At 35.7% G+C, this 24,136-nt stretch overlaps 1 protein-coding gene across 2 annotated transcripts in view; it reads left to right on the plus strand.

Annotated features, from left to right (window-relative positions):
* ATAD2B (ATPase family AAA domain containing 2B) overlaps positions 1-23,893 on the plus strand; it is a 171,544-nt gene extending 147,651 nt beyond the window's left edge. For both annotated transcript variants that reach the window (XM_036881655.2, XM_036881656.2), the window contains exons 23-28: positions 6,303-6,425; positions 9,263-9,400; positions 12,856-13,536; positions 17,027-17,154; positions 17,489-17,617; positions 20,466-23,893. In XM_036881655.2, coding sequence (XP_036737550.2) covers positions 6,303-6,425; positions 9,263-9,400; positions 12,856-13,536; positions 17,027-17,154; positions 17,489-17,617; positions 20,466-20,507 — 1,241 coding nt within the window. In that variant the 3' untranslated portion in view covers positions 20,508-23,893. The remainder of the gene's footprint in view (positions 1-6,302; positions 6,426-9,262; positions 9,401-12,855; positions 13,537-17,026; positions 17,155-17,488; positions 17,618-20,465) is intronic.
* Positions 23,894-24,136: the final 243 nt, after the last annotated feature.

Here is a 24,136-nt window from a genome sequence, read left to right on the forward strand (position 1 = left end):
GGGTGGTGTTCCTCCGTCTGAAACACAGGCTGGGGAAGTCACACCCAGCAGGGCAGGCAGCAAGTTTTTAAAGAAGGCAGGGGGAGGGAGAGCAAAGGTGTACAGTGGCGCGAGGATTGGCTCGCCTAGGGTACGTGGGGGTCTCTCATTGGCCTTTAGCCAGGTACTGGAAAGTTACCACTAATCTTTTAGCTTGGGGGAAGGGCTCTAGTTGGGAGTGTTATCCAATCAGGCTCTGGAATGTTGTCAGACCAGAACCTGTTGGTCTCTTTGCCTCATTTGGTGAGGCCTGAGCTTGTCCAGTTGGCTCACCCCTCTTCTTGGTGCCTCCAGCCTTACAATAATAACATAATGCAAATTTGAACCAATAAATATAAAGTGTCTTATTTATGAACTACTTTGTGATGAAAAATCATCCCGTGAAATTATTTTTTCTTAAGTATTACTAATCTTTCTTGATCATTTTATTGAAAAAAAAAACCCAGCTAACATATTTCTTTCTGCTTACCAAAATACAAAAGAAACATTGACACACTTAAGTAGTTGTTACTTTCATAAAACTAGTGGTTCTGCTAATTTTGTAGACACTCGTAAATTTTTGTAGAGCCATTGTTTTTTACCGAAGGCAGATGTAAGTGGTAATATCTTTATTATAGATATAGGGAGATTGAGGCTTAGAGAGGTTATTTGATACGTGTACATGCCCACAAATGTTTTATATAGCGTATCTGAATGGATTGAAACCTTTCTTACTTTCAATGACAATGTGAATGTTTTTTGTGTTTATGTTTCTTTCATTTTTCATGGATTTGGAGAATCTTAAGATCTCAAAGCATGAGACATAGTAAAATAACTGGTAAATAGTAGTTTTTATTTATGCACAGTTTTAAAGCAAGGATTTTAAGTCTGGTGTCCATGAGAGTCTCAGAACAACCCCATCCAAAATTGTGTGCATGTGTACTTTTCCACTTTTATTATGATTATAAGGATCCGAGATGACTCCCTAGCTCCTCAAAAAAGGTGAAGATCCAAAACATGGATATCTCTTCTAATTTTAATATTCCATAGGCTTATGATTCTATGCTGTGTATAAACTTTGACACTTCTTAAGCTAGAATGGCTGAAAAGAATGGTAATGATACGCACATAAAAAGGTGTTGTTCCCACATCAGATGCAGATGCTCTTTAGAATAAATTCCTCATCTGTCAGGGAAATTTTTATGGAATTTTTTTCATTCATGCATTCTCTGAAAAGAATTCCATCCCTTTTAATTGGGGATGGAATGTAGGTGGGAGGCATGCATTTAAAAAAGCAAAAAAGAAAGACCGCTGAGTTTTTTTAGTGATAATATGCCAGAGATATGGCTTTATATTTAATCTACCTCTTTTTTCAGCTTTTTTCAAGCTAAGGTGGAAAGTTAGTGGCAGAAAGTTGTGATATTGCGTGGGCTACAACATTGTTTTATCAGTTTAAAAGTATAGCTACTTCTAGAGATGTTCATTCTAATTTTTTGTTTATAGTAGCTAAAATTTGAAGCACCTTAAAACTCCCAACAATGAATAATAATTTTGAAAAATTAAGGTTTTTCCTACTTTGGATTGTTACACAGCCATTAAAGTTGGGTTCTCAAAGAATTTTTAAGTTACCAGGAGACTTCTGATTTTGGCCAGGATAGTAGAAAAGGGATCTTAACTTTTTTTTAAAGCCTCCTATCTGAAAAATGAAAGAAAAAAATGAGCAAAATTTATGAAAAACAATTTTGAAGACATTGGATATGGAAATGAAGGAAAATGATACCCCAAAGATGAGAAACTAAAGCTGTACACTGTGGTTGTCTGGAGAGTTTCAAGACTGGCACAGGAAGGAAGAACTCAGGCAGAGCCTGGACATCTTCCTGAACTGAAAGATAGGGCTGGGAATGTAAGGAGGCCGAAGTGGATGGAATTCTCAGGCCAGAATATCAGAAAGAAGAAAGCTGCATGGAGAGAGAGCACTCTGGAGATCTGCCAAAGATCCTCCTCTAGTCTTCAGCTCAACACTGATCATATCGATGTGAGGAAACTACCTGAGGCCAGAGAAAGAAAAGGAATATTCCTTGAAACTCACACAGGGCTAGCAATAGTGCAGCATATAGTTAGATCTAATAAACTAACAAGAAGAAAAAATGGAATCATAAAAAAGTACACAATCCAAGAGAAGTGAGAAAAAGGGAACAAAGAGCATATGGGACAAATAGAAAATAAATAGTAATCATATTAATCACATAAATCAAACTACAGTTAAATTGGCTTATAAATGATATTTTAAGCATCGGAACATGGCCACACCGTTTTGTTTACCATTGTCTGTGGTTGCTTTTATGCTAAAAGGACAGCTTTGAATATTGGGCAGAGGACTTATGGCCTGCAAGTCTAAGGTAATCACTCTCTGGTGCTATACAGAAAAACTTGCTGATTGAAAGGGTATCTCGCCACAACCCTCCTTACCCAGAACGACTCAGGAGACACGGGTCCACGCAAGAGATTTTATTATCTGAAAGAGAAAGTGGCTGCCCCCAGAGCTGGGGGGAGAGAGAGAGAGAGAGGGAGCAGCGGGACAGAGAGACAGAGAGGACAGAGAGAGAGAGAGACAGCAGGGAGAGCAGAGAGAAAGAGAGAGTAGCAGAGACAGAGCAGAGAGCAGCAGAGAGACAGAGAGCAGAGAGAGCAGCGAGACAGCAGAGAGAGCAGCGAGACAGCAGAGAGAGCAGCGAGACAGCAGAGAGAGCAGCGAGACAGAGAGAGCAGAGAGTAGCGAGACAGAGCAGAGAGCAGAGAGAGCAGCAGAGACAGAGAGAGCAGAGAGCAGAGAGAGCAGCAGAGACAGAGAGAGAGCAGAGAGCAGAGAGAGCAGCAGAGACAGAGCAGAGAGCAGCAGAGAGACAGAGAGAGAGAGAGCAGTGAGACAGAGAGCAGAGAGAGCAGCGAGACAGAAAGAGAGCAGAGAGAGCAGCGAGACAGAGAGAGAGCAGGGAGAGAGAGCAGCAGTGTGGTGCAGAGTTGTGCCTTTTATTGTGGTGGATCCGCTCGGCCTGTTGCCTTGGGGGAGGGTCGGGATGTTTAGAGATAAGGTGAGGCAAGCCCCAGGTAAGTCCAGGCATAATTCTCACCGGCTTATGTGCTTGGGACCATGGGGCAAATGGAGGATAAATTACTATATTCTTACACTGACCCCTGGCCTAAACATCCCAAATAAAGGCAGAGTGTCAGATTGGATAAAAAAGCAAGAAGTAATTGTGTGTTTCTTATAAGGAACCCACTTTATGAAACTGACATGCTATCTAATGGGTTAAAGAGGCTCTTTTATAGGAAACCTACTTTAAATGTAAAGCTACAGATAACTTAAAAGCATGAAAAAGGTATACTTATACCAAAAAAGGAAAACTGGAAGGGTTATAGAAATACCAAAGTAGACTTCAGACCAAAGACTAATATCTGGGATGAAGAGGGTTATTTCATAATCAAGTAGGCATAACAATTCTAAACATTTATGCCTCTGATAACAGAGCTTCAAAAATTCTTTAAGCAAAAATGTATAGAACTGCTGGGAGAAATAGAGAAATTTGTAATTAAACTTGAAAATTTCAATACCAGTATCTCAAAATTAGATGGAGTAAGTACACAGAAAATCCGTAAAGCTACAGGAGACTTGAGTAACCCTATCTACCAGCTTGACCTAAGTGATACACTTTTCCCAGTGAGAGCAGATACACACAGCTAGATTCTTCCACTTGGCATAATTATTTTGAGATTCATCCTCTTGTTGCATGTATCAATGCTTCATTTCTTCTTACTGCTGAGTAATACTCCACTATTGAGTATAACATAACTTATTTATCCATTCACATGTAGATGGATATTAGGAATGGTTCTGGGTTTGGGCTATTATACAGAGTGTCACCCTAAATACTCATGAACAAGTCTTCGTATGCATATATGCTTCCATTTCCCTTGAATTAATGCTTACGAATAGCATGGCTAGATCATATAACAGGTGTATGTTTTTCATTCTAAGAAATTGCCAAACTGCTTTCCAAAGTTTAGAGTGACATTGTTTATAATAACCCAAACCCCAAACCATTCCTAATATCCATCAACATATGAATGGATAAACAAGTTATATTATATCCAATAGTGGAGTATTACTCAGCAGTAAGAAGAAATGATGCATTGATATATACAACAGGAGGTACAAATCTCAAAATAATTATGCCAAGTGAAAGAATCCAGACAAAAATAGAATGTGTGTTCTTTGTAGTTCCATTTACATTTATATATTTATAAATGTATAAGAATTATATACATATATACTATTTTATATAGAGAGAATATATAATTCTCTACATATAATATAGAATTCTAGAAAATATGAACTAATCTATAGTAATAAAATACTGATCTGTGGTAGCCTGAGGATGAAGGGATGAGGAAAAGAGTGAAGGGAGGGAGAAAAAGGAGCACAAGGAAACTTTTGATGATTGTAGTGATGATGTGGATGTATACTTAATGTCAAAATACACCAAAATGTATACTTTGAACATGTGCAGTTTATTAAATGTCTATTGTAGATCTTTTTTTTTATATATTACTTAGGGAAATACAGTGTGTTAAATAGTAAATGCAGATTATACAGTCATTGTGGTATTTTGGTCATAAATTGTTGAGGCCTACAAAAACTACTGCCTACATGATACCTCCATTTGGATATTTTTTTGGTGTATCAAAACTAAACTCTTTAAACCAAGGCTAATCTTTAACTTCTTTTCTTCCTTCCCTCTATATTTATTCTTTAGTTTTTTGCATCTTTATAAGAGACACTTCATTCAAGAAGCTAGGGAATCATCCTCGGTACTTACCATCCTGCTTCACCAGATTGTGTCACTGAGAACACATTTCAAGTCTGTTCTCTTCTCTTCCTTCACCACCACCACCAGTACCTTCATTCAGTTAGCTGTCCTCTTTCACTAAGAGCCTTCTGATGATGATCCCTGGTTTTGTTCTTGACTCCTTCAATCTAGTCTCCAGACAGTAGCCAGAAATGATCATTTGAACCATGTTGCTTACCCTGCTCAGATCTTTCCAACGACTTTTCACTGCTCTTAGGATACAAATCTAAAATTGTTAAGAGGGGTTGAATTCTCATTTGCTTATTGTGTTCTGACCACCCAGGCTACCTTTCAGTTTCTTGAAATCTACAAGATCTTTTTACCTCAGAACTTTTGCGGCCTACAGATGAAATTTGTTCACTAACAATGTAGCCATCCATCACCTGGTTGAGTTCCTGGTACAGTTGACAATCACATTTATTAAATTAATGTTTAGAGAAAATTATTGGAAGGAAATAAACCCATGGTTACCTTTTGGGTGCCCCATATTTATTTTTATAAGATTTCCACAGTGAACTCTAATGGCTTTCTAATAAAAGTTGTAAATAAAATGAGGTTATCTTTGTCTACATTTTGTGTCTTTACTAGAGATGAAAATCGGATGTTACTTTGAGACTGTAGGTTCTAGTTCCTGATACTATTGCAAACTAAGTTGGCCTTGTTATATTTACTTAATTTTTACTATCTTGGAGTTGCATAACTCTAGGGGGCGTGGTTTACATTGTATTGTTTATGAATGAGGACTTCTGGTGTAAAGCAAGACTCTTGTTTTAGTACTAGTTGTAGGTATAGCTTACTTGCAAGGGTGTACTTTTCTCTTGGATCTACCTAGAATTTATATGCCATTTTGCATTCTTTAGCTTACAGTGTCTTCCTGTATTTGTCTATTTTTGTCACAGTTTTTTAATGGGTCATCATTACTTAGGATATATTATATTCTTCAGCACAGTTTTGACCAATTTTCCCTTATGGAAAAAATTACATAAGAATTTCTGAATTCTATCAGTATCCATCTATGGCAACTCTGGTACTGGGCATATGGTGAATATCCTCTAAGTCTTTTAAAATTTTTATTGAAAACCGTACATTTTTGTTTTCAAAATTAAAAAGCCTTATATGTTTGAGATAATGATTTGTTAAATAGGCTTAGTAGTTTGGATTTCTAGAAATGCAGTTCTTAGGGAATTGTCAACTTGATTGAGTAGCTTATTTTTTTACCCATCATTTAAATGAACTTATTTCCCACTTAGATGGTTTTTACAATTTCATTTTGCAATTTTATTTAAATGTATTCTTGTACTTCTCTTTTTAGATGTCCTTTGTTATAATGTTATTTTATTTGTATGTATAATAAATATGTATCAACTTTTTTAACAGATAAAATAATCAGGCACAGAGCTTGTACCCTGAAGGACACTGCACATGCCATCATTGCAGCTGAATTGGACCCAGAATTTAATAAACTCTGTGAAGAAATTAAGGAAGCAAGAATAAAAAGAGGCAAGTTATATAAATGAACTTGCTACCAAAGACCAAAAGTCATTGGATGATGTGTCTTTTGGGTTGCTGGTATTATGAAAATAATGTATTTTGAAGCACAGCCTTTGCTTAATTTCTGATACTAATTATGTGTCATGTAAATCTTCCAAGATATTTTAAAACTTACTTTCTGTGAAAGTTCTAGTGTGACAGTGCAAATTTCAGGATAAAAGCACTTCTTAGTGAAATTTCTTTTGTAGAAGTAACATCTTCGTTAATTATTTATTTCTGTTTTTAAAGGATTTAGATTGGCTTTCATATCTGAAAAGTGTTGATTTTTCATCAACTTTTATCTAATACTGGTCCTTTTAAAAAAATTTTTAGGAGTACTCATTTTTTTCTCCCTACTGAATTTTTTTTATGTATAATTTCATTAATAGAAACATAGACCTAGATTTGGCAAATGTGGTTTGTTCATTCAGTGTATAATCTGTCCTTGAGGAACTCAAACTTTAGTCAGAGAGAGAGAGAAATGTAAAATAACTCAAGTACAGTGTAATATATACACTGGTTGAAGTGTGTTTATAGCACAGAGAGAGGCCTCTAGTAGGGGAAGCAGCATTTTGATCAGAGTTTATGGAATGAATACAGGAGTATTATCTCTAGTGACATAGGGAAAGGGAGGCAGTGACAGAAGGAGGAAGTGTTTGTAAGCACAGCAAACAGCGTGTCTAGAAGCACAGAGAAGTAGAACAACATGGTATATTAGAAGAACTGCAAACTGGTATTGCTAAAGATCTACAGAATGGTGGGAAATAGAGCTCAAGAGTTGATCTGGGTCCAGGGCATTGAAATTAGGAAGCTTTTCTTCTATCTCCTCAGGGAGGCCTTCCCTGGCCACCTAATGTAATACAGGTCACAGAGCATTTTGTTGCTTTTTGCTGTTTCTTTCTCTTCCTTATGTAAAATACAAGTGCTGTGAATGTTTTGCTCATTGCTCTGCTGCAATCCCTAGAACTATATAGTATTCAACAAGTTTTCTATAAATATTTGAATGAATTGATCCCATGCTAAAGAGCTTGGACTTTATCCTTTAGGTCATTGTTTCAAAATGTGTGTGCCTATTACAACCACAGTACCTTGGACCTATTGAATTAGATTCTTTGAGAGTAGTAAGGTGGAGAAATCTTCATTTGAAAAAACTATTCAAGTGGTTTTTATGTATACTGAAGTTTGAGAACCATTGCCATAGCCAATATGAATCCAATTTGAAGTATTTTAAGCAGTAGAATGAATTGGTAAATTGCTTTGGCAGCAGGAAATACCAAGGTCTCAATGTGACAGGATCTGGAGATAAGATACCAGTTAAAAAACTGCTGGAGCCAGTTTAGAAACAGTTGGGCAGTTTCTTAAAAGTTAAACATAACATTTACCATATAACCCAGTGGTTCTACTCCTAGTAATCTACCCAAGAGAAATGAAAATGCCCATATAAAGACTTGTACATGAATGTTCATAGCAGCATTATTCAGTCACTAAAAACTTGAAACAACCCCAATGTCTGTCAGCTGGTGAATGGTAAGCAAAACAAGTTATGTTGTACAGTGGCACATTGCTCAGCCGCAAGAAGGAACGAAGCATTGATACATGGTATGCTAAGTGAAAGAATCTAGTCACAAAAGACCTATTAAATGATTCCATTTATACAAAAGGCAAGTCTATAGAGACAAAAAGAGTAGTAGTTGTCTGGTTTAGTTACCTAAAATTGGATTGCTCTGACGATTGCACAGCTCTGTAAATTTACTAAGAATCACTTAGTTGTACATTTAAAATGAGTAATATTTATGTTATATAAATTGTATTTCAGTAAAGCATTATGGCCTGGCGGCCGGGGTGGGGTGTGTAGCATGGGGGTGGGGGTCAGCTGTTGGAGTAGTCCAGAGTGGGAATAGAGATAGGATTAATATGTGATATGTGGCTGTGGGGGTGGAGGGCATTGTGAAGGAAAGGAAGAGTCAAAATTGGCTACCATATTACTGGTTAATGACTTAATAGATGCTAATACCACAAATCGAGATAGGGAATGTGTAAGGATGAGCAGGTTTTTTGTGGGGAAAGGTAAACTAGTTATCTTTAGTTTGACCTATCTTTAGTATATCCATTTGGAGATATCAAATAGGAAGTCATACATATGGGTAAGAAGCTCAAGAGATGTTTGGGCTAAAGATGTAGATTTCATAATTATTATATAATGGTAGTGGAAGCTAAATGCATGAATGATAGTTTGTGGTAGAAGATGTAGATTAGAGTAAGAAGAAAAAGGATTCCAGAGAAAATCTTCAGAAACATCAACATACAAGTACCATGTAGAAGAAAGAAATCTATTGAAGAAAATTGAGATGGAATGGTTACTTTTAAGAAGATTAAAAACCAAACTTGGTGTGGTGTGACAAGTGGGTAGTATCAGATGGAAACAATTCATGTGAATAGGGTTTAGTGGTCCAGTAAACATTTACACATTCTAAGATGGCAGAAATAATTACTTTTACACAGTATATAATCTTACTGTCTCACAGTCATAAAAATGTGAAATGCATCCCTTTGCTAATAAGTAAGCATTGGGTCGTTTTGGGGATTAAATGTAAGTGTAGCCTGTTGGGTTATTTTATTTTTAGGATTTTATATCTAGTTTTTCTTTCCCATCTTAAAACAAAAGATACTATTTTCATCCAAATAACTGTCCAGGTATAATTAATGGCTTTAAAAACTCAGTTCTCTATTTCAGACATTTTTTTAGAACTTGTTGGTTTATCTAGCTGGGAATACTTAAATAGGTATTGCTTATCTTCTACTTGCAGGCTTATTGGTAACTGCAGAACAAATAAATCCTCATGGTACTGGAGCTAGGAAGACAGAAACTAGAGTTGAAGAGGCATTTCGGCACAAACAAAGAAACCCAATGGATGCCTGGCACAACTCTGCAAATAAATGTGCATGTGAGTATTTGAGATCATGGTGTCCAGTATTGGAAACAGCTGAGAATGATGCAGGTTTTTGTTGGGAATTGGGAACATAGACCAAGTGCTTCTTTTTTCCCACAGCTCTTTTAATTCCTCTTTTCAGAGGTTGAAGAGCTTGTAGGGTAAGATGCTGAATGTATTTCCTTAGCCTTATTTGTTCTTTTCTACCCCCATTCAGGACTTGTTGTTGTAATTGAACTAGGTTTGAATATTTCAGTTTTAAACTTTCATTTTTGGATAGAGACGCAGAGCCAGTTGACTTCTAGTCACCCCTGCCTCCAGTCCTAGCCTCTTGCTGCTGTATGCTATGCAGGATGTTCTCTTAATGGTGGAAGATGAAAACTCCCACTTAGAAGAGTGACTAACTTGACAGAAGTTGATTTTTCTGTGCTCAGTTTGAAAAATCTGTACAGCCTTCTTTACTAGTTTTAAGTTAGATTTTATTTAGAGAGGGAAAATTCAGTGTTCTAGGTTTTCTTCATTTTCCTCAGTCATGGTGATGTATTAAATTCGTAAAAGACAAGTGTTAATAAATACAGCACCTTTCTAATAGAGTCCTTATATTTCACTGAAGATAGCCATCCTTGGAAAGTACATGCAGCTCTGGTATAAAGGCGCTAGTAATGCTCCAATTGCTAGTAAAGCTGGCCATAATATGTTCTTTCACTAATGTCATTGAATTAGAATGAAGGAACCATACTCATTTTTGTCACTTGTGATAAGTGGCATTTGTGGGAAAACTTTTGAAGGACTTAATGGTGCATTTGGTTCCATGAAACTGATTAAAGCTCGTACCTTACATTTTGTACCTTAAATCACAACCTGGATCATATAACAGCACTGTAATTTAAACCTTGAAATCCTTTACATTTTCTGTAGCTGATATAAATATTTACTAACTGAAACACATTGCCTGTTGGCTTTAAGCAGTGTAAGTTCCTTTAACTATTTAAAATGTTGCTTTCATCTGCAAATATGAATTTGTTTTCTCTTACCAGTAGATGGCATATGTGGCTTACCATTTGTCTGTTTTAACTTGCTTAAATCATAAATCTAAATGTCCTTAAAGGAGAGTTGCTTTCTTAGGGTCTTAGGTTTAGAAATAAGCTCAAGAGAGGCTATAAAACTTAACTCTTAAGGATTGTGACCCTAAGTGGGCTTTTTACACAGACCACCCCTGAAAAATGAAGTGGCATATTAAAGATTAGTTCCATGAATGTATACGCCTACGACATGCCAAGTGTTGGGGAGATGTAGCAGTGACTAAACTAAAAATCCTATTCTTATGGAGCTTATATGGTCATTTTCTCTTATTTTAGCAAAGTCATACTAACTATTAGAAATAATTATATGAGGGGAAAATATCTCTACTTTGACCTGCTCACAAATAAAAACGTTTTCTCTGTTCTTAGCCAGGATGAAAGCATTAGAAATAAACTAACCTCAGTAGTGCTTCTAAGCCTTTGCTTAGTGTATATGTGTCACGTAATTGAGCTGGCTTTTGATTGAGCTGAGTCTAGCCTCTATTTGCTGTAAGAGTTCCATGGCTTAGTGAGGAAAGAAAAACGGGGGACCTCTTAACACTTCTGGCTACATGGTCGGACAGTAAGTGAGGTCACAATGTCAAGAGTAACTTCTCAGGTAGTAAAAACCTAACAGCTCCACCTTTTAGAGGAATAACAAGCTGAATATTTTTCTTTCATTTTTAATGTGGACTGGATTAGTTTTTCATACAGTTTAATGGAATACTTATGAATGCTCATCACTGACTTGTGTGCAGCTTTTAGCAGTAGACTAATACTTCAATTACCTTGTACCTGCAAATTGCATAAATAGAAATTAAAAGGGAAAAAGACATGGAGAGGTGTTTCTAATGATATTACAGTTTTGAAGGCAAAATGTATTTTGAGGTGAGTGACTGAGTAACTTGAATCTTAGAAATAATTTCAGAAACCTTGAGTAGGTTTATTTTTAAGTAAGAAAAAAAGTAATATTTATAACAAGAAGTCCATTTCTTGTGAATACCTTGGTGTCTTTACAGAGGCTCAGTAAGGATGAAAAAAGTATGTGAACACAGTATACACTTTTGATAGATCATGAGTTCATGTTAAGTGGTGGGATATAAGAAACAAGAGTTGTCATAACACCATATTGCCTTCTATTTGTTTTTCAAAAGCAGTATTTAAATTGTAGACTAAACAATCTACACTTAGTGATTTCATATTTGTATTTTCTTTTTAAAATGTCTTTGTCCAGGAAGGTTTTCAACTTTGATGTATTAAAAATACATACTGTCTTTTTAAAAATTAGGCCAGACTTGACATTATTTTTATAGCTTCAGAACATTAATTATTTTTACTTTGATGGCTTTCAACAAATCAATAATAATTTGGTGTTATATACAGGAAGTGCTGAATCTCTAGCTTAAGTAAGTTAGCTTAAATTAACTTTAATAACTTTTATATTAAGATTTCTTTATGTAACTGTCCTAAATTGCGAAATCTTAATTAGTTCTTTGCTTATGTAAGGACAATGAAGTAGACTTGAGTAATCAACTCCTTCTTATACATATATGGGAAATTAAAAATCTGTCATAACCTGAGTACCAGCTGCCGACTCATAAAGCTCATGATAGTTTCTAGTTTCTAGTGTCTAAGAGTATATTCCCTACAACTCGTGTAGTTTTCTCCTTTTATTTAACTGATGAAGCACTTATCTGAAATGTCTTATTAATGTTGTTGCTGCATTGATAGTAGAGGACTTAGCTTTTCTACATATGTACATAACTTTATGAGAAACTGATCCTGCTAGATAAACCATTTAGGTAGAGGAGGCTAATAGCTGGCCAACCCGTCTATGCACATAACTTTCATAGGGCTTCTATCCATGATTGTACTCATTGTCAGCGATTCCTTCTTTTGGAAATGGAGATTTCTTTGTGTGGATACATGCAACTATTTTGTCTCAATATACTGGGTTATGCCTTTGTGTCCTTTCATGGTTTAGTAGCTTTTGGGTGGTCTTGCTTGCAAAGCACTCACCATCCTGGTGGAAATCCAGGGCTATGGTTCCAAACCTTCTAGGCCGCCAGTAATGTTGTCATTCCCTAAATGTGCATATTTATATTTGGCCCCTCTACAGCTATAAGTAGAATCTAGAGTAATAGAAAAAATTCATGCTAAGTAAACTCATACAGGAAATTAGTTTTTAAAAGTTTTCATTCTTTAGAGTTCATCCCTGACTGTCATATCCATGCTACTTGTAATGTTGGTTGTAGGAATTCATCAGCATGAATGCCAAGAATTAAGTAATTCTGTTTGTGTGTTACACTGGTATGGGCTGTTTTCTTTTGGATCTTATTTAACAAACATTTGTAAAACAAACATTGCACTCCAAATTCTACATATCTTTTTTCCTTCCTTGTAAAATAGTTCGAGTTCGGAGAAAATCAAGGCGGCGATCACAGTGGGGTAAAGGAATTATTAAGAAAAGGAAAGTCAATAATTTAAAAAAAGATGAAGAAGATACCAAATTTGCAGACTATGAGAACCACACAGAGGACAGGAAATTGCTAGAGAATGGAGAGTTTGAGGTAAGCACTGACTGCCATGAAGAAAATGGAGAAGAGACTGGAGACTTGTCTATGACCAATGACGAATCATCATGTGACATCATGGACATGGACCAGGGGCAGAGGCTTAACAATGGAGCAGGCACAAAAGAGAACTTTGCATCTACAGAAGAGGAAAGTTCAAATGAGTCTCTACTTGTCAATAGCAGCAGTTCTCTAAATCCAGAGCAGACATCCAGCAAAGAGCCTTTCCTTAAAGGAAGCTGTCTAAATGGTGAGGCCTCCACTGACAGTTTTGAAGGAATACCAGTTCTGGAGTGTCAGAATGGCAAAGCCGAAGTTGATTCTTTCTGTGGTAGTGGAGATAAGTGTAGTTCTGAACAAAAGATTCTGGAGGACCAGTCAAAAGAAAACCCAGAAACTTCTAATGAAAACCATGGAGATGATCCTGAGAAACTAGAGGCACTAGAATGTAGCAACAGTGAGAAGTTGGAACCTGGCCCGGAAGTGGAGGTTAAAGATGCAGAACTGGATAAAGAAGGTAGAGCTCATTTTTTAAAAAAACATTCTGAAGGTTTAAAATCCAGAGTTAATTAATTGCATATTGTGTCTGGTCCCTAGTAGCAGTAGTTGATAAATAATTATACCCTTTTGAAAATCTGTTGAAAATTTTCACCCCTAGAAAAGTGTCCACATACAATACAGATTTTATTGGAAGTTTCGGAGGGTTTATATCCCAGAGTGTGTTGCCTTTCTGGCTGTTTACTCTTTTGCCCTCACCTGAGTATCATCCCTATCCTAAGGATTTATGACTAATAGCTGAGTAAACCCACAGGTATTAAGAAGATGGGATTTTAACAAGAAATATTGGGGTGTGGGGAGGAGTTGAGAAGACTTGGATGCTATAGCAGTATGTGTATTAGAATCCTATAGGCCCTCATTAAATTACCACTCCTGTTCATTATAACCATGTGACTTTGAGCCAATTACTTACATTCTTTAACCTTGTTTTTTCATCTTCTAAATTAAACTTGAGAATGGTCTCGCTGCAGGGATAAAATAACTCATGCATATTAATCACCTCTCCTGGTACCTGACACATACTGAGTTATATTCATTCCAGGCAATCACTCTTAGTTGAATCTGAGGGATGTTTAGTCTAAGAGGTTCCGTTGCTTTGTAAGGCCTGTGGTGAAGGAAACCAGCAGAACCCTTACTGTCACATTTACCCTGTTCTTGCAGAGTCAGAGCACTCTGCCAGCTCCTGACTTCAGTGGCTGTGTGATTCTTTCAAGAAGCAGCAGAAAGGAGGAGTTGAGGTTTCTAGCCCCTTTTGTTTATCATTACTAGTTGACCCAGAGTGGAATAGGGTGAGTTAGAGACCTACCCTGTTCAATATACATTTCCTTCCTGAATATGTACTCTTTATACTAGGCTGTCTTGAAATTGTATCTTGCTTTCTAAATTGTGTGGAGTATGTATAGCTATAGCCTGGGATTTGGGCTCTGTGGGAAAGTTTTTGAGTCCTCTAGCAGAATTAGGAAGTAGGAATGTAGTATTCTTAAATGCTACCTGTTGAGAATTTTTATTTTTCTTCAGTATTTAATAATAGAAAGTAGTTTTAAGAACAGTATAGGCATGCTTTGGAGATATTGTGGGTTTGGTTCCAGACCACTACAATAAAGTGAGTCAAAAACAAAAAGTTTTTGTTTCCCAGTGCATATAAATGTTATGTTTACACTATACTGTAATCCAATAAGTATGCAATAGCATTATGTCTAAAAAACAATGTACATGAATTAATTAAAAAATACTTTATTTTAAAATAAAATATTTTACTTTAAAAAATGCTGACCATCATCTGAACTTCCAGTGACTTGTAATCTTTTTGCTAGTGGAAGGTCTTGCCTCAGTGTTGATGGCTGCTGACTGATCAGGGTAGTGATTGCTGAAGGTTGGGGTGACTATGGCAGTTTCTTAAAACAAGGTGACAAGTTGACAGCATCAATTGACTCTTCTTTTAGGAATGATTTCTCTGTTAGCATGTGATGCTGTTTGATAGCATTTTACCCAGAGTATAACTTCTTTCAAGTTTGAAATCAGTTCTCCCAAACCCTGCTGCTGCATTATTAACTAAGTTTATGTAATATTCTAAATACTTTGTTACTGAATACAACCTTTACAGTATCTTTAACCAGGAAGAGATTCCATCTCAAGAAACTACTTTGTTTGCTCATCCATAAGAAGTAACTCCTCATCCATTAAAGTTTGATCATGAGATTCAGCCATTCAGTCCCATCTTCACGCTCCACTTTTAATTACAGTTCTCTTGCTGTTTCCCCACATCTGTGGTCAAAACACACACAGTGTTTATTAAGTTTGCCATCTTACATGGGTGCAGTTCATGGTTCCCCAAAACAATAGTAGTATCAAAGACCACTGATCGCAGGTCACCATAACAAATATAATAATTTAAAAAAAGTTTGAAGTATTGCAAGAATTACCAAAATGTTACATGGAGACACAAAGTGAGCAAATGCTGTTAGAAAAAAGGTACCAATAGAGTTGCCACAAACCTTCAATTTGTAAAAAAAAAAAAAAGAAAAAAACATTATCTGTGAAGCGCAATAAAATGAAGTATGCCTGAATTTATTCTGGGAACTTAAAAAAATGTGTCAAAGCTAGGGTTAATAATGAATGGAGCAGAGTGGGAAAAAGAGGAGAGATCTGTATTACGAGGCAGAATGGGCATGGGAGGAGGAATCCTTTTTAATGCTACTTTGCTATGAGATTTTAGTAAGCTTGCAGAAAAGGTTTAATATTATGTTCAATTGGTGATCTAAAAGCTTTAAAGATATTTGTTATGTAAAAGCTTTACCTTTGTATTTGTTATGTAAAAGTTTTCATGTGTAACTGTCAGGGCAGTGTTACCTAATGTTCCTAATCCAAGTTCTCAGGTTTCTAGAACGCCATGGATGTCGTAATGAGAATCTATATGGTCTTAAAAATATTCAGCATATGTTAATTGAATTATAAATAAAAGGCTTTCACTCTAAAGGCTATCTGAAATGTATAATTTCTCTAGTACATCATGGGATGTTTTGGAACCAACTTTTGGTTCTTTCACTATCTATATGATAGGCATTGATTGATGAGAAAGGGATTGTTCAAAGACTTGAGGATAAGAGGACTAATACAGGAGGGAGGTTCCCCTGAGCGTCCTGACACAGGCCAAGTCCTGGATGAAGTTCTGTAACAATCCAAGTTTGTTTTTGGTTCCTTTCCCCTTGGCCTCATCTTAGAAAGGTCCTACCTAGGAACATAGAGCTTGATGGTCCACCTACTCTCTCCACTCAGAAAGTGACTAATATGCTGTTAAATCATGTTTGGCTGCCTCAAAGTTTCTGTTTTTTCAGTATGGCTGCTCTTAGCATGATGTTGAGAGGAAAGTAATTAGATTATACTATACTGATTCACCCTAAGGTAGGAAAGATCACTAGCCCTATTGCATATACTTTTTTTTTTTTTTTTGCATATACTTTTAATGGGTTTATATATTAAGAAAAAATGTTATATAACCCAGATCAATTTCTAATAAGATTCTAGGCAGTGTTGAGGAAAGTATTTTATGTTGGGAGGCAGATATGTACACAGTTGGCCTCACTTTGTGTTAGTATCTGCTTTTCTATGTTGCTTCCCTGTTTGCAAATCTGAAAGCTCCAAATTTTTAAATGATGGCTGTCATAAAGAGAGTGAACACAGTGAGTGAGTGCCTAGAAGTGAGGATTGCTTTTATCTTCCTTTTAGTGGATATGTTTATTAGATGAGCTAGTATGACTTGGCTTTCCTAGTTGTGGTTTAGTTCTCTTCATTTTGGGTTACTTATTCTTACCAAAAAAAATTATCTGTATTTAAAGACTATGCCCTTATTCCAAAGAGGATTTGTGGTGTGTAAAATAATCTGTAATTGTTTAAGCCTGATTTTTCTTAACTTTTTTTGCTGCAATGCATTTTTTTTTTCTCAATTGTAGGTACTACTAAAGTAAAGAAATACCGTAAGTTAATTTTAGAGCAGGCAAAAACAACAAGCCTGGAACTGGTTCCAGAAGAGCTGTCTGAGCCTGTGCCACCTCTTATAGTTGATCGTGAGAGATTGAAGGTAAGTTTAGCTATTCGCAGTCAGGTTTAAATGAGTGGAAAGAGATTTGAATATGTTCGTAGGCAGTTGAATAAAATAAGTTTGATAATCTCTTGCTTTACCCTAAGAATGTAAAAGTGCCTTAGGATTTCTCATAAAAAAAGAGTTTGTGTGTTTTGAAGGGTTTAGAAATACAAGTCTTGGTATTAAGCTAAATAAGCTGGAATCTTCTAAATTCAGGTGTCACCGTTAGACCTTAGACATCTCTATTGCCTGGGTGTTTGAATGTAACTGTTTCAGTTTGAACAATGAAATCAAACCTCATTTTATTTTATTTTCTTCTACTTTTTCTTAGAAATTGCTTGATTTGTTGGTAGATAAAAGCAACAATCTGGCAGTTGATCAATTTGAGAGACTATATTCTCTTCTTAGTCAGTGCATCTATCGTCATCGCAAAGATTATGACAAATCACAACTTGTAGAGGTAAGTACTCAGTTCATCTGTAGGATAAACAAATATGTACTTTTATTTGTCCTAAAGAAAAGAAGAAAAAAGTCTATCTTTTAGCAAGTAACTGAAGAATGTTTAGAAGATTTAACATTAGAAGAGTCATTAAGTTGTAGCTTCAAGAACAAAGCCTTTCCGTACCATTTTGTCTCAGGACAGAAATAATCTGGGATTCTTTGTTTATTAAAACACAGGAATTCATGGTTTTGGGTTGGCAGATACACAGAATAGCTACCACAGTTCTTCCCTCCCTAGATTATCGCTGATATCACTAATTAAACATATCAATAGAATGTGGGTGTGGTCTCACTGTCTTTACCACTGCTCCCTAGGTGGCCACTGTTGATTAAAAAGGAGTTGGCACTGAGACCTATTTGTCACCCATTAATGATTAGAAGAGAACTTAAAAGTCATTTTATTTTACTTATTTATTATTATTTTTTTGTAGATAATTATTTTTTATTGAAGGGTAGTTGACACACAGTATTAAATTAGTTTCAGGTGTACAACACAGTGATTCAACATTTATATACATGATAATTCTAGGTACCAGCTATCACCATACCAAGGTGGTACAATATTTTGACTATATTCCTTATGCTATACATTATATCCCGGTTACTTATTTATTTTACAATTGGAAGTGTGTACGTTTTTTTTTTTTTTTTGTGAGGGCATCTCTCATATTTATTGATCAAATGGTTGTTAACAACAATAAAATTCTGTATAGGGGAGTCAATGCTCAATGCACAATCATTAATCCACCCCAAGCCTAATTTTCGTCAGTCTCCAATCTTCTGAAGCATAACGAACAAGTTCTTACATGGAGAACAAATTCTTACATAGTGAATAAGTTACATGGTGAACAGTACAAGGGCAGCCATCACAGAAACTTTCGGTTTTGCTCATGCATTATGAACTATAAACAGTCAGTTCAAATATGAATACTCATTTGATTTTTATACTTGATTTATATGTGGATACCACATTTCTCTCTTTATTATTATTATTTTTAATAAAATGCTGAAGTGGTAGGTAGATACAAGATAAAGGTAGAAAACATAGTTTAGTGTTGTAAGAGAGCAAATGTAGATGATCAGGTGTGTGCCTGTAGACTATGTGTTAATCTAAGCTAGACAAGGGCAATAAAACATCCACGTATGCAGAAGATTTCTCTCAGAACAGGGGGGGTGAGGTTCTAAGCCTCACCTCTGTTGATCCCCAATTTCTCACCTGATGGCCCCCCTGCGTAAAAGTCATTTTATTTAATCAGATCTAGTCCTGTAAAGTAGCCACATGAAGGGTTGATTGCCCTTTTGCTTAGACAGTTTAGAGATTCCCTTTCTAGACAACTCTGGACCATATAAAAGTTCTTAAAAATATGAGCTTGTATCTCTGTTCATATAATTTATATCATTAAGCCACATTTCTGCTTTCTAAAGTCACCTGAGCAAATGTGAACCCTCACTACCCACTAAATGGCTCAGTGGGTAGACACTTAGATGCTTTTTGTTAATTTGCTTCTTAGTTTCTCTGGTGGTCTAGTTATTAAATATTTATTGGTTATCTTGATAGTGTTCTAAGTGTTTAGGATGCAAAAAATGAGTAAGACAAAAAAGTCTCTACTCTCAAAGAGCATTTCTGGCATATTAAAGATTTATATGTAGAGGATGTGGTTATTTTTCATTTGTAATAAGGAGTTCGGACTTGAATCAAAGAAAGAGCATTTAAAAGTTACTTTGTAATCACATTTTTACAAATTTATACCATCATACAGTATGTAGCGATAACAGAAAAGCACAGTTGAGGAAATAAAAATATCACTCATATCCCACCATCTAGGGGAAACTAGTCAGTGTTGATGTTTTGGAATGTCTTCCATCCTTTAAAAATGTCTAGATGTACATAGCATGTATGTAAGTAAACATAAATTTAAAAATCGGAATCGTATTGTATATTGTTTTATCACCTGACTTTTTCCCTAGTCAATAATTATATGATGAAACATTTAGCAGGAGTGATTTTGATTGATCATATATCAGAACTTTTTGATCTCTTAATATGGCCTATTGATTCTACAGAAATGTAGAATGTAATATCTTTGGAGGTGGTAGGAGGGGGAAAGGGAAACCAAGTATTTTAGACTTATTTGCCCTTTGTCATCTGAAAGAAATGTGTGAGGTAGATTTCTTTTTTTATTCTAGAACTTCTTTGTTCACTTGAAGGCATTTGAATACTCTTCAGCAGTGAAATATCTTTCAGTGTGGGACTTGGAACCCTGTAATCTAGGGGCCTCATTTAGGGAGGGAAGGAATTGAAAACAGAATCACTAGTGAGTGGCATTCCTGGTGGTGGTGATGGCAGTCACTCTTTCTGGCTTCTTTTTTCTTCTAGCTCTGATTCACCTGAATGACAATGGGATCAGGGTGCGTTCTAGTTCTGGCACAAGTTTTACTACACTGAATACATTCATTTTGCTTTGGGAGTTAGTCTAATACAATGAGTAAGGAATGGCTCAGGCGCTGGAGTGAGGCTACCTGTATCCTGTGTGTGTGTGTGTGTGTGTGTGTGTGTGTGTGTTTCTTAGTACAATATCTTGCATAAGTACTCCTGAGTGTCACTAGCGTCATCCTCATGAGGCTAAATATAAAATAGAAGGCAAGTGTCTGGGGCAGACAGTCTTGCAGAATAGGTATGGTGTGTTGTAATCAGGGAGTATTTAGAGCTTAACTTGTATTCAAGAAGTCTTTCTCTAAAAAGTGAAATTTTCCATTATACTTTTGACTTGCCTTTATTGATAACATGCATTTTTTTCCCTTTATAGGAGATGGAAAAAACAGTTCTTATGTTTGAGACATTCCTATGAACTTTTCAAGATGAGTGGTTTATCCTCTCCAATCTGCTCCTGACAGAGCAGTCTTCTGAGCCATTCAATTTCAAATTGCACCAATTATGTGCAGAGCCTTGGTGTAAAGTGCTCTCTCACTCATTCTTTTCTCTCTGTTGAATTTGGTGCTATTGTCTCAGGTACCTGAAACCAACCAGCCTACAAGAACCAAACAGAACTTCAGAAATGTGTTGTATTTTCCACAAATAAAAAATACAACCCCACAGATTGGAGATTTTGGTGCTACAGAAACTGCTCTCACTTCTGCTCCTCTTTTCGTGCACTCTCTTTTGGAGACTTCTCTCTTAGGGAGCAGACCAGCAAACACGAGGAAATTGGATCGGCAGTTCTAATTGTGTTGAATTGTTTGAACAGTGGGCAGCCTGTTTGTTTTTTTTCCTCTCTCACTTCTTTTTACCCCTTCTATCTTGGTTTTGTTTTTTCCTCTGGGTAATGAACTGAAACCTGTTTTAGAGTTGGCTGTGGTATATTCTGGTGGGAAACTGAAGAAACTGGATGAAATTAGGTTAGGCTTTTTAGAACTGCCTTTAATGTGCCTTTTTATTCATTTGAGAAAGATAAGGCTAAACAAAAGGATGGGCTTGTTTGTAACATGAATTAGAATGTTTTCTTCAGTCACAACCTTGAAAATAAGTTTTGATACTGTGTCATTAGGAGGCAACTAGTGTTTTGGTATAAAATGCCTATCTTGTTTTCAAAACTCAATGAAGATACTTGTTAAGCCACATAATATACTAAAATGGTAAGTTTTCCTGTATGGTCTGTTTCTGTTTAAGAAACATGTAATAATACAATAACAACAACAAATAATACACAGTCTACCAAAATACTTCTTGGTGTTCTGACAGTGATGACCAGAAAATAAATAGATAGTGGCATTTCTTTTCTTCTATCAGTGGCAATTTGATAGTTACTCATGTTTGATTTCCCAGAGAAAATGATTTTCATGTATAGTATATTGTGCTGTTTTGTTTTAAAGCCAGGACTTGCCAAATGGACAGAGAAGAGGAATTTGTCAGAAGCTCCATAAAATTCATTTTCTATATGCATAGTTGCAAGTGAGCTCTGGTATGGTCTGTGAATAGCAGTATTAATGTTTAAATCCCTTACCCCAACCTTACCGTCTCAACTATTCATTTTGATTGGAACCTGTTTTGGATCTTTTTGAGTGATTTCTGTAAATTGTACTTACCTAAAATTAATTATGGGTTACGAGTTTTACAAAAACTTTTTTACAGATTTGGAGACAGTCTAGGCAGTTGCAAAGAGGCAAAGGGAATGCAGTGACTTTTTTTATCAAATGATTTTTAAACAAAAAGTAGAAAATTTTGACAAGTTGGCTTGATATCTTCATTCATTATAGCGGTTAGCTGCAGGTTCTTTCCAATATATGCAACACATGTAGTTTGGGTTTTAATGAGAGCAAATGGTCTTGGACTACTGCAGAGATACTGAGCTACCTCAGCTTTTTGTATTTTAGTTACCAACAGTGTTTACAGAGTCCTGTAATCACTTTGCCACCGTTTACATGCTGAAGCTAAGGTACTTGTCTCCTGTCTCTGGCTCTTTGGAGTGTGCCAGATGCCAGTGCAGAAAGCACACTTTGGCCGTAGGCTACTGCAGTAATCTTAGTGCTTCTGTGCATTTACATTAACATTTATGCCTTCCAATTCTAGCTTAATTTTTTAAAATGCCACTTGTTTTCTTTATACCTAGTCTATGAAATTTTCATGATATCAGTTAGTCATATAATTCAAGATGCTACCCGTGTAGACACACTGTATTTTTAAGATGGGCAAGTGCGATTAATGATGAACCATTTTAAAGGAGAGGTTATTTGAAACCTCTAATTTGATTATTGGGAGGATTTTCATGCTTTCTTTAGTATTTATTACCATCATACCAGTTCAAACTATTTTACTGTCTATTTAGCATTTTGTATTTTGATGGAAATTGTTACAGAATTTAAAGATTTGATGAAATAAGATGTAGCAGATTTTTTGTAGCAAGTTTCTGGTAAAAGGGTTTTTTGCAAGTCTCAGGTTCTTGCTGCACTATTTTTTTTTAAATATTTATTCCAGTTACTCTAATTCAGAAGCATTCTGTTCAAGTAACAGCAGCACTTGTGAAAGGCAAAAAAAAACGCACACATTGTTAGTAGGTTACTAAATTTGTACAAGTTAATTAAAATTTTAGCCATCAGTGAGTTTGACAAGGGAAATTTATGTTTAGCATTAAAATGCTTCCAAAAGATCAAGTTTTTTAATTTTAACCTTGATATACATGGAGAAGTAGGAGGCAACCTCATTATGATAGGAACTGCCACTTTGAACAGTTTAGGTCTTAAAGAGAAAGCCAATCTAATGCCAAGGGGAGAAAAGTGAGCTGAAATTGTACCACCTCCGCCAGCCCCTTTTCCCCCCAAGGAAGAAACACACTATACCAGTTTTGCTTACTTTACAGATATCTGGTGGTTATATAGTTTAAAGCAGCTTGTAAAATTAACCAAGTGAACTCAATTTTGTTTACCTTTCTGTAAGTTCTTAATTTTTGCTGTATAGCATTGGCAAAAATATGTACAAATTGACCTCTGTTCTTATTTCCTATTGTAAGCATTATAAATGATAAGCTCCTGTGTAAAATCTTGCTCTCAGATCAGTAAAATATGTATCACAGCACAGCCCAACAATAGTAAATGCTCAGCTGTGGGGACCATGGGAGCTTTTTGAAGGTGATGGAACCGCACTAGGGTTGAAACTGATGGCTGTGGAGTGAATTGTGTTTTTGAGCTTGAATCTCCCCTGTGATTAATTTTTTTGTTGTTGTTGTTATATGTCCTTTCATGACTTGATTTTTCTCATATGCCAATTTATTTGTAGGTTTACTGGATTTTATTTTTAGGAGTGGGGTGGTAATATCTCCCCAGTTTTTGATTAAGTTGATTCAGCTATGGTGCTATTCAGTAGGTATCTTCAGTGTCAGGTTCCGTAGCTGAATGCCATTGTTATTATAATTATTCTTTTTAATCACATTGTAAGCTTGAATTTGGGCTTGTACCTGTATCTTTGGTATTTCGTACATTCGTTTATTTAGACTTTGGGAGTCCTCTTTGGTTTCAGTCATGTATGTCTACTTTGTAGGTAAAGTAGACTTCATCAACTATGGTCTATTTTGGGTTTGTAGTTTAATTTAGAATTGTGTTAAATTGATGTTTTGCATCTGACTTCATTTTACATTAGTTTGAAGTAAATTATTTAATTTTTGAATTCTGGAATTTTGAACATTTACTGTAATTTGTAATATAACTGCTGTGAAATACTTGAATAAAGATGACAATAAAAACATGTCTTTCTTTAGCTTAATAATAATTACTATTGGCTTTCAATACAGTGTTACTTTCCTAGTTGGATGCATCTAGTTTGCAGCTAGGGCATATTGATATTTTTTAAGCATCCAAGAGTTTGTTATAAGATTCTTTTAGATTTAGTAACCCTCAGTATCTTTTAGTTAAAAATTTTTCTGTTGAGAAAGTGTGGTTTTCATTTCAGTTGATGATTGTCTGAAATATGTTGTATAGAAGCAAATAG

The sequence above is a fragment of the Manis pentadactyla genome, chromosome 2, assembly GCF_030020395.1.
Source record: "Manis pentadactyla isolate mManPen7 chromosome 2, mManPen7.hap1, whole genome shotgun sequence".
Taxonomy (NCBI): Eukaryota; Metazoa; Chordata; class Mammalia; order Pholidota; family Manidae; genus Manis; species Manis pentadactyla.